General features: G+C 43.0%; 1 protein-coding gene across 4 annotated transcripts in view; it reads right to left on the bottom strand.

Moving 5' to 3' along the window:
• Slc22a15 (solute carrier family 22 member 15) overlaps positions 1-13,413 on the bottom strand; it is a 66,587-nt gene extending 53,174 nt beyond the window's left edge. For all 4 annotated transcript variants that reach the window (XM_055629039.1, XM_055629031.1, XM_055629021.1 and 1 more), the window contains exon 1: positions 12,852-13,413. In XM_055629039.1, coding sequence (XP_055485014.1) covers positions 12,852-12,938 — 87 coding nt within the window. In that variant the 5' untranslated portion in view covers positions 12,939-13,413. The remainder of the gene's footprint in view (positions 1-12,851) is intronic.
• Positions 13,414-14,534: the final 1,121 nt, after the last annotated feature.

Consider the following 14,534-nt stretch of genomic DNA (forward strand, 5'->3'; position numbering starts at 1 on the left):
AAGAAAGAAAGAAAGAAAGAAAGAAAGAAAGAAAGAAAGAAAGAAAGAAAGAAAGAGAGCGCATCCCACAGTGTGAGAGGGCCATTAGCAGTCCAAGTGCTTCTTTAGACAGTTTTCCTTCCACATCTGGGATGTGGCTCTGTGTGAGACTGTACAACAGTGGCAGCGAAGCCTACATCTCTGTATCTGGTTTTAGAAGACTAATATTCCAGTTATCTCCTCAGCACAGTGTTTTCAGCTCAAATAATCTGTTACCAGGAGCCAGGAGGCCCTTGGCTTTGGACTCATGATCTAAACAAGACACTGTTTTAAAATGTGACACGCAACTCATAGGACATAACTGGCCACTAACAAAGAAAAAGAAAGTACCAATTCATTCAAGAAATACTTATGCCATCTGCTGATTTCTCTAGGTCTGTGGCTTCTCACAGTTTGCAGGATGCGGAGCCCTATCACACTTTATTGATGTGGACATCTGTTTGTGTTAGTTCCCATTGCGGGATGATTATTTCAGATTTAGAGTTCACTAAGAAAATACATAAATCCTCTTCTGGTTAAGAAAATCTTATTCTAAGGAAATAAGATGCTTATTAACTTTGAACTTGACCTTAAGACACAACGAAAGAGAGTTCAATTGTCTAAAAGATACAAAGCATGTGATTTTTATCAATGTGTGGCCATGAGCCCTGAAAGAGCTGTCAGGGCTGACCGAGGCACATGAAGACAGCAAGTCTGTCAGAAGATTCCCCTTCACTCCACCAAGAACTAAAGCTGGGGGCTCTTTCCATACTGCTCTGTAGAGGAATGTTCAGCTAGGTAGACAAAAAGAGCGAACAGCAGTCATTTTCAGTAGTAGACAACGGAATTAGTTATGGAAAGCGAAAAGGAGTCATGACATCTTGTGTATTGTATCAAAAGCTAATCCAAACTTGGGCTGTGATTTCTCTCCTCTTGGCAAGGCTGAGGGAACAGAAGGCAGTCCCAATCTATTTTGAGTCAATGGGCTGTGGACCTTTTGGGAGAAAGGCGAAGCTACCTTGGGTCTGTATGCTGTGAGATTTATTATATGGTACAAAAGAAAGTACATTTCTAGGCTCGCATACTTCCTTGACTGTATTTGCATAATATTGAGTGCATTTTAGAAGAGGAGGCAATCAGCTTATAAAAATAAGAGCCTTAATAATCACAAGAACAAATAGATTACACAGCTAGCAGTAACTATAATTACAAAGTCACTTTCATCCATTTAGTAGCTGCCCCTCTGATTACGATCTGCTGAAATTTAATTGATGGGTATAAAGAAATGAAAAACATGGGCCAAGGGAATGCAGGAGATGACTCAAAGCACAGCCTTTCACCAGGCGAAACAACCAGCCATGCTCCCCCTCTAACTGTGGCCTCTGTGCATCCTGCTCCTTTCCCTGGAGGCATCATCTCCTGTCAGCAATGCTGGAATGCTCTCGTTCTCCAAAAGTCAGCTTCATTTACCTGTTTCCTGCTTCCTCTCCAATGGCCCAGAAGTTCTGCTCATGCGTATTTGTTATGTCTGATTCATCTTTGGGCTTCCAAGGTAAATAACCCAGGGTCCCCACTTTCAAGGGGGTGAATAATGACCAGGAAGAACACTAGTGATAATAGCACATATTTTTATAATGCTAGTCATGTGCTATTCTTAGTCTAGGTTTCTGCTGACTATATGTTAACACATTTTTTTTAAAATCAGGATTGTTCTAGGATAAGCAATATTCCACATAAAAGAAGAGATGCTCAAAAGCGTCCTCTCATCTGAGGTGTACCTCATTATGAAGGACACACTGTTCTTGGTAAATACTACGATTTGGGAAAAACAGTTCAAATTCTATTATAATGCTTTTTTCATAAAGAACGATGGAAAGCAGTTAATCAGCATTTATGTCTTAAGCAGCATGAACTTGCTTCATTCCTAGCCCTCTGTAAACAGAATAAACACTTTCTACCCTTCTCATCTCTGTCCTCTTCCTACCTCTCACAACATCTTCTTGGCCCCCTTTATGGACAAGCATGAAAGTGCATGCACACATACACACATACACATTCAAGGTCCTTAATACATGGGCTCCTCATTTCCCGTTACCCGAAAGACTAAAAATATGCGACTTCTCTATACAGTGCCAGCCCACGGTAGCTTGGTTTTGTTGCTCATCAGGGAGACAGGGGGCAGGTAGCAACCATGCTGTGTAACAGACATTTACAAGTGACCACGAGATTAAGTCACAGATGTGTGGTTCAGAGTCCGAAGTTATATTAATGTCAGTCTCCCATAGCAGAGCCACATCCTGGGGTTACGTGGCCATAGGAAGTCGGAGAGGACAGAACCACCCACACAGAGCACAGGGATGATTTTTCTTGGTTTGCCATTTTCAGCTGTGATGCTTTCTCACAGTTCATATCCTACTCTGTCCCCCAGAAAACAAAGCACTCTCTCATTTTTAACTACCACTCTGGCATTACCATATGTACCTTCATCCACACTTTTGTCTAATGAAATCACACCTATCAGCAAATGGTCTTTAAAGCCACAAAAAGAAACCACTGTCTATTCTCCTTCCGGGGGGCAGGGGGGACTAACAACATCTCAGATAAATCATTATCTCCTCTGGCTCTGGCTCCAGGGAAGAACAAGTGCCACAGATGGCTGGATTTCCCTTACAGCCCCCCTCCCTCCATCACCACCCTAGTGTAATTACAATTACAAAATGACTCAAGGGTATTGAAAATTTAAGTTTCCGAAAGTGAAGGTTTCTAAAGTAATTTTGTAGCAACACCATTATGGGCTTTCATCGTAGGTCTCAGGGAACCATCACAAACCTGCACTGTGAAGTCATGGGTATGCCTGCTGTTTACTTTGTGAGCTGAAACAAGATACAGGGCAATTAAATGGCATTCATGGTTTCCTGTAACAGCAAAGCCAAGATGAGAGCGGGGTCATTTCACTTTACAGACAAATCTTTTTCAGGGGAAACATAAAGAACAAAAATCAAAGTTGATTTCATTGCTGTCATTACTATCAGTCTTTTGTGCACTTAGGACTCAGTTGTTTAACTGGTCAACTAGAAACACAGAGACAGTGTGAATGAGTTCCTAGTCATGAAAGCAAGACCACATGCCCAGTGTCTGAGGCAGAGAGCATTATTAGATATTGACTGAGTGACTTACTGATAAGGATGTATTTGAGGGGGTTAAAATGTGGAACTCACACATTCTAAATAACTGGTGTCTTTCTTCTCCACTCTAATCCAGCTCGGTCTCCTGAAACTCCTCAGCAAACTCTTCCAATCAAAACATATTAACGGATGCAGGATTATATTTCTAACACCCAGTTGCTAACTAGTCCACACACAAACTTTGTGCAGTGTCCTGCTCACCCCCCAGGTATGACTTACCGTGTGCTGGGAGCACATATGGATCTTGAACCCGAGTCTGAAGCTCAGCTACAGCCACACCTCTCTAAACCTCATGTCTTCTTGCAGTACAACTGGATGTAACGGTATGTCTTTGCCTAATGCACGCCCAACTAGCCTCTCCAGAGGGTTCAATGGGATACTTCCCTACTGAACAGCGAATTTGCACAGTACTATGAAAATAGTACTGTGGGCTAATAGTAACGAGGGCTTCCCAAACTTTAATAGGCAGAGACTTCCTGGATCAAGGGTGCAAGACTGAGACTTTTTCTCACCAGTGCCAAAATAGATTCTGTCTCACTTGTTTGCTCATTTGTTTGTTGTAATGTAGTGCATATATGTATGCATCTTTGTGAATGTATGTCACATGGTGTGTGTGTGTGTGTGTGTGTGTGTGTGTGTGTGTGAGTGGAGACCAGAAGAGGGTGTGGGAACCCCCACGCTGGTTATGGGTAGTTGTAAGCTGCCTGATATCAATGCTAGGAACCAAACTCATGTCCAGCATTTTTAGGAACAACACATGCCTGAGTTTGGAAGAACTAGAGTTAGCTCTAGGTTATTTTCATGGAACCCTAAGAACTGTGCTATTAGGTCATGTTTTCTCCTTGTGCTTGAGAAAGGGAGTGTCAATCAACAGGCAAGAGGAGAAGTCCAGGAACAATGAAGTGCCAAGCACTACAGTATTTGGTTCTAAACTGAAAACAAGAATCTGATAAGCAAGCTAAGGTATGGTCATATATAAAAGTCTCATGCTACAATTGCTAAAAAATAAGATTTTAACAGCTGTGACTATTTTAACAGGCCCCTGACCTTAGCACAACTGGTACCATGGTGAAGACACCATTCTGACCTTAGAACCTAGCACATGGAACAAACAGGAACAAAGACCTAATCAATCAAAGACCTAGTCCATAGTTCCAAGATCCAGTGAAGTCCCTAAATGTACTAACCCTTGCTTTTCGGTTTCTGTAGTTTGGCTTCTTGTTAACTGTCCTTGCTAACCAAAGTGTGTCAACTAGGATACATATTTATAAGTTATAAGACAAAGGATAGTGAGGCTTGGGGCTGCATAATTTGGGCAAGTTCCCTGTGCTGCTGATGGCCAGCAATACAGAATTTCTATTGGGCTTTAAGAGTGTCAGTGTGTGTTCTTTGGTGGACTTAATCTCTCCACACTAGCAAGACATCAAAACATTGCCCAGAGATAAAAATCTGGTGAGAACATACATTTCTGGGAAAAAAAAAAAAAGAATCTCTGTGCATATTTTAAAATTCTGGGAAGATTCACATCAAGACATGACCATGTTAGACACTCCAAAGAACTGTTTTATTTTGTTTGTTTTTTTCTACAATCTCTCTTTTTTCCTTTCCCTACAATCATCAAATCAAACTGTGGCATGCGCACAGTTCTCAAGAACTCAGACATTGGTTTGTTTGAGCTTTGGTCAAAAAAACCAGACAGAATGTTACCAATATGTGTGCCTTTTACTTTGATTACCGATTGGTCATAAAAATAGATTTCAACTGTGGTGAGGACATAATTTAATGTTTTAAAAATCTCTATTGTCTATGAATTATGCCTATTATTACTGCTAAGAGCTGAGCAGTTTTAAGAAAACCTTCAAACTGAAATTCAAAAGGATAGTTATAAATGCTTCTTTAATTAATTTGTTCAGTTTAGGATAGACTCATATTCACATGGGTCAGATAAAGTATTGAATGATAAAGACTAAAAACCCCTGTAAATTTGCAAAACAAACTTTCCTGCCCAGCCACCTCCAAAGGCGTGGTGATGACCGAGGAGTCATTTGCGTAAGCTCACACAGCCATTTCTCAGCAGTGATAAGGACCAGAGTTCTTTCTGCTCTATTCACATCATCTGCTTTCATATTTGTAATGACTTCTTTAGTGATTCCTTGGAAGGTGACAGCTGCTCTGTCTGGACACTGTCAAAGAGCTGTGGGGGGCCTTGCCAGGCATGCTGTCGGGATCTAACTGCTGTGGAAATATCAGACTAGATGCTCTCCAAACCACACTCCACTTCTTGAGGTATTACAGACCCAAAGGAGCCCTTTATAGTGCCTGCAGCTTACAGTGCTTGTGTCTTTATAGCCTCCCCAAGAGGAAAGTATCTAAAGGACTTGCAATTTTATCTGTGTTACACACATGGGCAGTTCAAGGTGTTGGGTGATCTTTTTGTGCACTATGTAAAGATTGTCCATGTATTATTCAAATGCTGATTTCTGCTTACAAGTTGGACTTTGGTATTGCTAGTCTTTGGCTGCGTCATAATTTTCTAAACCCTCCCTCCAACATCTTCTGATTGGTTTTAATAAAGAGCTGAACATCCTACAACGAAGGCAAGGGAGGAAAGCAGGACTTGTGGCAGTAATAGGAACTCTGGGAAAGAAAGAGGCAGGAGGATTCACCAGCCAGAGGTGGAGAAAGAAACAGGGTGCCAGGAGTGAGAGACTGGGGAAAGGAAACAAGCCACATGGCAGAACACAGATTAATATAAAGGGGTTAATTTAAAATAAGAGGTAGTTGGGAACAAGTCGAAGCTATGGCCAAGCTTGAATAATAAATATAAAAGTCTCTGTGTCATTACTTGGGAGCTGGAGGTCCAAAGAAAGTCCCATTTTAATTGGTGCCCAACACGGGGCTAGAAATCCAAGCTCAGAGATTGAAACAAGGCCCTTGAAAACACTTCCCTAGCAGCTGCACACCTCAGAGCAGAGCGGCGGAGGTCAGCCATGTAGCTCAGAAGGAGTACTGGCCCTTTAGAAGAAGGATTGGTCCTTTAAGAAGAACGGGAACCAGAGCCCAGAGTGTGACCCCTTTAAACCACCCCCCCAGGTGCAGCAAGGCTGGCTGCCCAAGCACTTGAGTGGCAGTTTGTGAGCAGCGTTATGCAAGGCAGGAAAGGGCTCATGCTGCAGCTCATGGGAACACACACCAGCCTGAGGAACCTGCCACCACACTGAGAGAGCACTTTCCCTGGAGCTTTGGTATGACTGAGAAATTCAAGTCCCCAAGGCCTAGAGCCATAATATGTGCCTACAGCCAACACCCAGAGACAGAGTTTAGAGGACTGAGATACAGAGATAAGTATTGAGTTTGTAAGCAGTAAAAGAAAAACAAACAAAAATGTTTTAAAATGCACTTAGATGTTAAAGACAGTAAAGAAACTGAACATTGACAGCCATAGAAAGAAATACTGAGTTTCAATATAGAAGTAAAGTATACAAAGGAAGGTGAGAAAGAGAAACAATAAAGTCTCCACGGGCGGGGGGGGGATAAGATGCTTTGTAAATGTGTATATATGGTATAATCTTCAAAGGAAGGGGAGAGCTAGAGAGAATAAAAAGAAAAGAATATTTTCTATTTTTAAAAACATGGAAAAGACGACAGAGACCGTTTTAACCCTGTATAATTTTCTTTTGATTATCAGCATATATTTTTGGTAATGATTTCAATTTTAGATAGCCTCTTTAAGAAAGATCAGCTAAAGCAGACTTAGAGAAGGAGAACATTGAGAAATTAAAGGCTAGAGTGTAGGAGGCAAAAAAAAAAGACTGGAAAATCCTTTGAATCAGAATAAAGAATCTTCAGAAGGATTCAATCTGGAACCTACAGCAATAGCAAGAAAGGTTGTTCCAAATGAGAGAAATCCACAAAGGCTTAAGGAAATTGCAAAATGGCAGCCTATAGAGATGCTAGATAAAAAAAAAAAAAAAAGCTTCAGCTGTGAACCAACATAATCAGATTAGATATACTACATTTATATTGTCAAGGATCAACTTACTAGATGAAGGTCCATATGCTGAGTTAAAAATACAGATTCTGTTTAATGATGCCACCTTAGAGAACTGTGTTTTATTTTGTAGAGTTTGAAGTTTTTAAATGTGAACCAGGTGTGGTGCCACATGCCTTTAATCTGAGCACTCAAAGAGGCAGAGACAGGTGGATTGCTGTGGGTTTGAGGCCAGCCTGTTCTACAAAGATGTCTAGGGCAGCCAAGGTTACACAGAGGAACCCTGTCTTGGAAAAAAGAATAAAAGAAAAATTTAAATATGTATATCTGTTAATACATCACACAATTAATACACATTCAAAATTTCAATGGGCTTTTGCCTTGAGTTCTGAAAAGGATGATTCTGAGATTGCACATTTATTAGAGGTGATGGCTAGAGATGTTTTTGCAGACTGAAGTTGATGATGTTCCAGTCTATGTACACAGTAACAGACAACAATTTTTCAGACATTGTAGCATAGAAAATGTTACAGATATATCTTACAGCCCTACAGAACAAACAACTGTGAAGAGATATAACAGGACTCTAAAGAGAATGCTCATAGAACAGAAGGGAGATATGAAATCTCCCAGAGATAGATTAAATATTGCTGTATTGACTTTAAAGTATTTTAATGGCAATGAGGCATGTAGCACAGCTGCTGAAAAATGCTGGAGTTTAAAAAGAACTGCTGAATTAGATCAGACTATAGATGTACTAACTTCAGAATGGATGTCAAGAAATGTATTGCTTTGAAGAAGAGGTTATGTCTGTGTTTCCACAAGAGAAACAAAGCTATGGATTCCATCAAAGTTAATTAAGATTAGATTTGACCAGGAGAGACTTCCTAAAAAAATCTTGGCTACAGCCATGAAGGAAGAGGCCAGAAAGAACAGAATAGGTGACATATATGGGAACAGCTCTGAGACTGGCTGAGACATGTCTGTGCATGGCCAATAAGTTGTGTTTGGCTACAGAGTCCTCATGACTTATTTTTAGATACCATGCTTTCATATGACATGGATAGATATTTATATTTCAGTGTGATTATGCAGTCCAAATGGACTTATAAACTTTGATGCCTTTAACCTTCTCAAACAAAGAATCATCGCTAGCTGATTTGTGCACACTGTACTTTCCACACATGTGTTAATGCAGAAATGTATATTACCTTTAAAAGTTTGTGTGTTTTCAGAGCCAAAACATCAGACACCAATGAAGACAAGTAGCCCAGATTATCCAGCCTCACAGTCAGCCTCAATAGCTATTTTCTCGAAACTCTACATCTAGAACAACTTCAAAACAGCTAGCTAAGGTGGTTCAGCCTCATAGACTTTTCCAGCCAGGACTTCAATTAAGTCCTACACTTTCCCATCACGCAGAGACTGGACAACAAATGATACAGCTAGTTTTCCCAGGACTTGGCCAATATTCCAATTTTCTTAGGGCCTCCAAAAGGTGCTGTTACCTTCAGACAGACCCCATTCCCAAGAGGTGGGGTGGGTGTTTTTTGGTCATTTTGGGGGTGATAGATGTTTGCCATTGTTTAACGGGTATTGGTTGCTAACTTGTAAATGGTCTTGGTCAGGGAGAAAACAAAGTAAAAGAGGTTAGATTCAGAGATTTCTTTTTTTTTTCTTTCCTCTATCCTTCTTTCTCTTCTCTCTAGTGCTGGGAGGAAGGGGGAGAAGGGGTGAAAAGAAAAAAGGGGGAATGTAAGAATGATAGAATAAATGGTAGACTAGAAACCAACAAGCAACTCAAATAGTTTACATTGGTACAAATTATTGTGTATTGATACAAATTTAAGGTTTATTTTGTTACAACATACTATGCATATGTTTCAATTCTTATTTAAGGTCTTGTACTTATGCAACTCATTTAAAAATACAATGTGAGGCTCTAGTCCTTTTGAAAGCTACTATTACAAACTGTTTACTATAATTAAGAAATGCAAGTTAGTAGTCGGTCAATCAAACCTGAAGTCATGTTGGGTACTAGTTTAGCTAATTACAGAAATAAGCTTTAGCCTATTATAGGTATTTTCAAAGTTAAACAGATAGTAAATAGCTGGAAACAAGCAATGTTTGGCTATTCAAATATACTGAGAGATATAGATCGTCTTCAAAACTTGAGAGATATGGCATTTAAAGATGTTTTAATAATAAAAGGCTTTTTGAGAGTGAGACATGTCTGCTCCTACCAGCACCTCAATATTACTTCAAAGAACATCATGTACATTGAAGAATCTCCGTATGGAGTTTGCTTCAAATGTGGCAAAAGCCACTAGGCAAACAAAACAAAACAAAACTGTCCTTGCCTCTACTGCTGACAGCATGCTGTCCAAGCTGTGGACAAGCAGTCCACAAAGAAATTCGACTGCCAAACTTTGTCAAGACAAGGTAGGTAAGTCCTTCATAATTCCTGCTTCACAGAAAAAAAAATCTGTCAGATATTCTGGGCGAGTAGGCTGAAGAGATGGATGCTCTAACATTGCAGAGGTATCTTGGATGTCTGTCCAGGAAGCTATCAGTCTCTGTCATTTCTATAGTTTTGGAAGATGCTTGCTCTGTACTTCCTGTTTACTTGGTTAATATTTGTCTTTCTCAGGTCTCTAGTGGGGTTGAAGACTAGCTAGTTATAGTTTCACAATTAAGCTTAAGTAGTTAGGATTTAAGAAAATGTTTTAATGTCTTAAAAGATTTTTTAGGTTGACAAATGCAAATTATGAAAGCTAGAGATATAAAAGCTTAGAATAGTGATTAAAAAGTGATTTAGGTACAGAACTTTGCATTCATCAAGATAAGATATATGATAGTATTTTCTCCAAGGTTGGCAAATACAAATGGACTGGACTTAACGAATGTAATTCTTACCTAATAGCTCTCATTGTATTTTATTAATGTTAGAGAAAGAGCCTTTTATTGGACTAAGGGGGAGGTGTTGGGCTGATATTTTTGTGCCCTGTGTAAAGATTGTCCCTGTATTATTAAAACGCAAATTCCCATACTTGCAGAGATCAATTACAGGCCAGACTTTGCTATTGTTATCCTTTGGCTGCATCATATTTTCTAAACACTCCTTCCAACTCCTTCTGACTGGTTGTAGAAAAGAACTGAACAGCCTACAGCAAAGGCGAGAGTTGGAAAGGCAGGACTTCCAGCAGAGATAGGAATTCTGGGGAAGAAAGAGGTAGGGGGTTATGGAAGTAAAAGGTATGAGGTTACAGAAACCAGCCAGATATGAAGAAAGAAACAGGGTGCCAGGACTGAGACCAAGGAAAGGTAACAAGCCACGTGGCAGAACGTTGATTAATATAAAGGGGTTAATTTAAGATAAGAGCTAGTGGGGAACACGCCGAAGCTATGGCCAAGCATTAATAATAAATACAAAAAGTCTGTGTGTCATTCCTTGGGAGCTGGTGGTCCAGAGAAAAGCCCTGCTTTAGCAAGGCCACCACTGTTCCTGTGAATATACTGAGGCGAGTACGGCTCAGGGGCCTGCCCAACTTAAGCTGGCATAAACAATAGCCCAAAGCCCCCAGTTTATCATAACCCTCTGGAGGCCTGTGATGACTATCCATCACTGTCAACTTGACTACCTCTGGAATGAACTAAAACCCAAATGGCTGGGTACACAGGTGAAAGATTTTTTTTTTCCTTAATTAAATCATTTGAAGTGGGAAGAGCCTCTTTAAATCCAGATCTTTGAGGTGGGAAGATACATCTTTAATCTGGGCCACACCTTCTATTGGCAGCCTATATAAAGAACATGAAAGAAGGAAGTTTTTTCTTCTTTGCCTGCTTGTTCTCGTTCTTGCTTGGCAAGTCCTTTCCTTCAGCGGCACTAGGGCCTATTTCTTTGAGATTCTGATGACCAACTAAGACATCCAGCCTCATGGACTAAATAACTACTGGATTCTTGGACCTTTTGGTTGGTAGAGAGTCACTGTTGGACTAGGCTGAACCACAGCCTGTAAGTCATAAATCATATATATATTTCTATAAGTTCTGTTTCTCAAGAGAACCCTGACTCAAGGCTCAATCAAGCTCTAAGTTCAGGAGCAGCAGCGTTACACTTAATCCAACTCACAGAGAACCCTGGTGACTAGTCAGTAAGTTTTGGAATCTGAAGTAGTAGGAATCATCAATAGCAAAGCTCTTACTATATACACACAGGTTCTCCCGACAGCTGAACCCCCTACATAGGAAAAGGGTCTCTTCATGGCTGAACCCTGTGTTGCTGTGGGCTGGGCTTAGACTATGATGGAGTGAGGTCTTCAATATGCAGTAAGGTCATCACTTGTTTCTAGCAGATACATATTACATCATAAATCAGTCTTCCTGTGGAACTTCTTTGGAGGAAGGGACATGGTGACAGACACAGCCCACACCTACAAGATAAACAGTCATTTACTGCCAATAGCACTCTATAACCAGGCAAATACTGACTATATGTCAACCAAGGGTTTGTGAGCAGAAAAGATCTGAAGAGGGTATATACTTTGGTTTCCTGGTTAGACAAAATATTACCAAAGAAACCAATATGCATGAAGATCAGACATTGCAGTTACAACTCTATTTCTCTGCATTAACTTATTTTTATTCTGCTAAGAGAAGGATTTCCATGTGTCATCACTGGAACCATTTTTCTGGCTAGTTGTAAAACCAACTGAACTTTTGAAGATTTTAATGGGAAAAGAGAGGAAGTCAACTTTTCCCTCACTGCCTCCCTTCCTTCGGCAGCATCACCGAAATGTTGAAGCAACTTGTGGCTTCTGGTTATATCCGTGTCCAGCCAGTGTTTCCCTTGGAATAATACCATCACACCTTAAACACTGGCTGAGCTGTCAGCCCGCTTCATCACACCCCACTTCATCCCAGGAATGCAACCCTCTGGGCAGGGAGCTAGCTTCACCTTCCGGCCCTGGTGGTAAGGATCAAATCCTGAGCCTTGAACAAGCTAGGGCCTTACCACTGACCTGTGTCCAGAGACTCTCTTAAGGAGCTCAGGCTGGCTTTGAAATTTGCCTGAAAAGAGGGCCGTCTGTCTCCTGCCTCAGTTTCCAATAGTGCCATGATTACTAGAACAAACCTGTAAAGTCCCCTAGAATCCAGAGTTTCGGGTTGAGGCGTGCGAATGGGTTCTGAACTACACACACTGTATAGACGGTATCATTTCCCAATGCCATCAGCCCAACGCTGGCCTCAGAGCTGAACAACCCAGCAGAACTTTAAACGGGAGAGAAATAAACCCCATGCGTGGACAGCTCCCTTCACAGGAAGTCCCCTTGAGCTTAGAGAGGGCTGGAAGGAGGCCTCGCCAGATCCAACCTATGGTGGGCGGGTTATCTGCGACGTCTCTTGCACAGCGAGGTGATGGAGCCACGGGTTGGGGGTAGCGGCTCACTTTCATTTTTTTGCAGCGGATCCCAGGTAATGGTCTTCATCCCTTAACCAGCTCTGGTGCTGAAGCGTCAGTGCCCCGCTCCCCAGGTGACAGCCAGGGTGAGCTCCGCGGCTGGCCCGCCACCGCGCGGCGCCCGACGCTGCCGCTCCACACCTAGGGCCGAGCCGAGCGCGCCCCGCGGGGCGGCGGGGAGCCCGGGGAGACTCACCTGCAGCAGCACGGCCAGCAGGAAGCACAAGTACATCTGGTAGAGGCCCATCTCGCCCACCGCCTGGAACGCCTCCTCCACCTCCATGGCGGGCTCGCGCCCGAGCGCCGGGGACCCGGCGGGGAGGGGGCCGAGCAGCGGGAGACGCGGACCGAGCGCTGGGCGGGGCCCGAAGGCCGGGCGAGGCCGAGGCCCAGGCCCAGGCGGGACCCCGCTGCCCACCGAGTCCCCCCGGGCGCGGCGGGGATGCGCGTCCGCTCGCTCGGGCGCGGCTTCCCCGCTTCCTGTCAGAACTGACAGGGAATTTTTTTTTTTTTTTTTTTTTTTTTTTTGGCGAGCGGTTGGCTGGCGCGCGCGGAAGGAAGGAGGAAGTGGGTGCGGCGCGGGAGGCCACGGAGGCTCGCGGGAGGGGCCGGGAGCTCCACGCCCGGGTCCTTCGGGGTTCGCCCCTTCGCACCAAGCGGTGGGATGCGGAGGACGCTCGGCGCTCCAGAGCCCTCGGAGGACGGGCCCGGAGGCATCCCGGGCCCCCTCCTCGGGTTAGGTACACGGTCAGATGCAAGCTCCGCGCCACGACATACCCGCTTGCAGAAGTGCCCACAAGGCCCACGGACAGGACACGGGGCACGTCTTGGCTGCGGGCTGGAGAGGTGTAGGCACTAGTGTTAATCTCCTCAAGCCCCAGCTCCTGATCCTCTTTTGTTTTGAATAGTTGCTCACTCGTCCAAGTATCTAGTTTAGATACTGGGTCGGGTCCAAAGTGGGTCGGGACTTCTTTTGGGGGGTGAAAGACCCTTTCACACACATCCTGCATATTAGGTATTTACATTACGTCGTAACAGTCGCAAAGTTACAGCTATGAAGTAGCAACAAAAATAACTTTATGGTTGAGGCTCACCCCAACACGAGGGACTATATACTAAAGGGTCCCAGCCTTGGGAAGGTTGAGAACCACTCATCTGAACCATCTCTCAGCTTGCCTTTGTTTTCTGTTGGTGTGATAAAATACCATGACAGAAGCAGTAAGGTGGATGGGGTTGGGGGGGGGGGGGGTATTTGGCTCACATTTCCACTTACAGTCCATCGTTGCTAGGAAGTCAAGGCACCAGGAACTTGGACAGCTAGGACCATGACATTCACAGTCAAGAACAGAGGGGAGAATGTGTGCTCGCCAACGATCAGCTAACTCCTTCCTTTTCTTTCATTCAGTCCGGGGTCCAACCCCTGAAACGACCTTATCTGTATTCAAAGGGCGCTTTCCTAACTCAACCCAGTTAATTTTTTATTTTTTTTTTTCCTTTAGAAACATGTCCAGGGCCAACCTAATCTAGACTGTTCCTCGTTGAGACTCCCTTCCCGGTTGAGGCTAGGTTTTGATAATTAAAACTAACCATCTCCCAAATATAATGCAGAGTATAATGGATGACCAGGAGGTCCCTTTGTCTTGCCAGCATCCTTGATGTGCTTCTACAATTTTCCATTAATTCTGATGTCTACCCTTTGCTGGTCATCTACCTAATTATTTTAGCAAAAGGATTCTTAAGGTAGTTGAGTAGGCGAGGGTTGGAGGTGGTGAGTGCAGTAGCCCACAGAACAGGAATTGAAGTGTTTAAGCCAGTGGTGGCACAGGCCCTTAATCCTAGCACTGGGGAGGCAGAGCTAGCCTAGTCTACAAACTGAGAT

Source organism: Psammomys obesus, unplaced genomic scaffold (assembly GCF_907164565.1).
Source record: "Psammomys obesus unplaced genomic scaffold, mPsaObe1.curated_primary_1811, whole genome shotgun sequence".
Classification (NCBI taxonomy): Eukaryota; Metazoa; Chordata; class Mammalia; order Rodentia; family Muridae; genus Psammomys; species Psammomys obesus.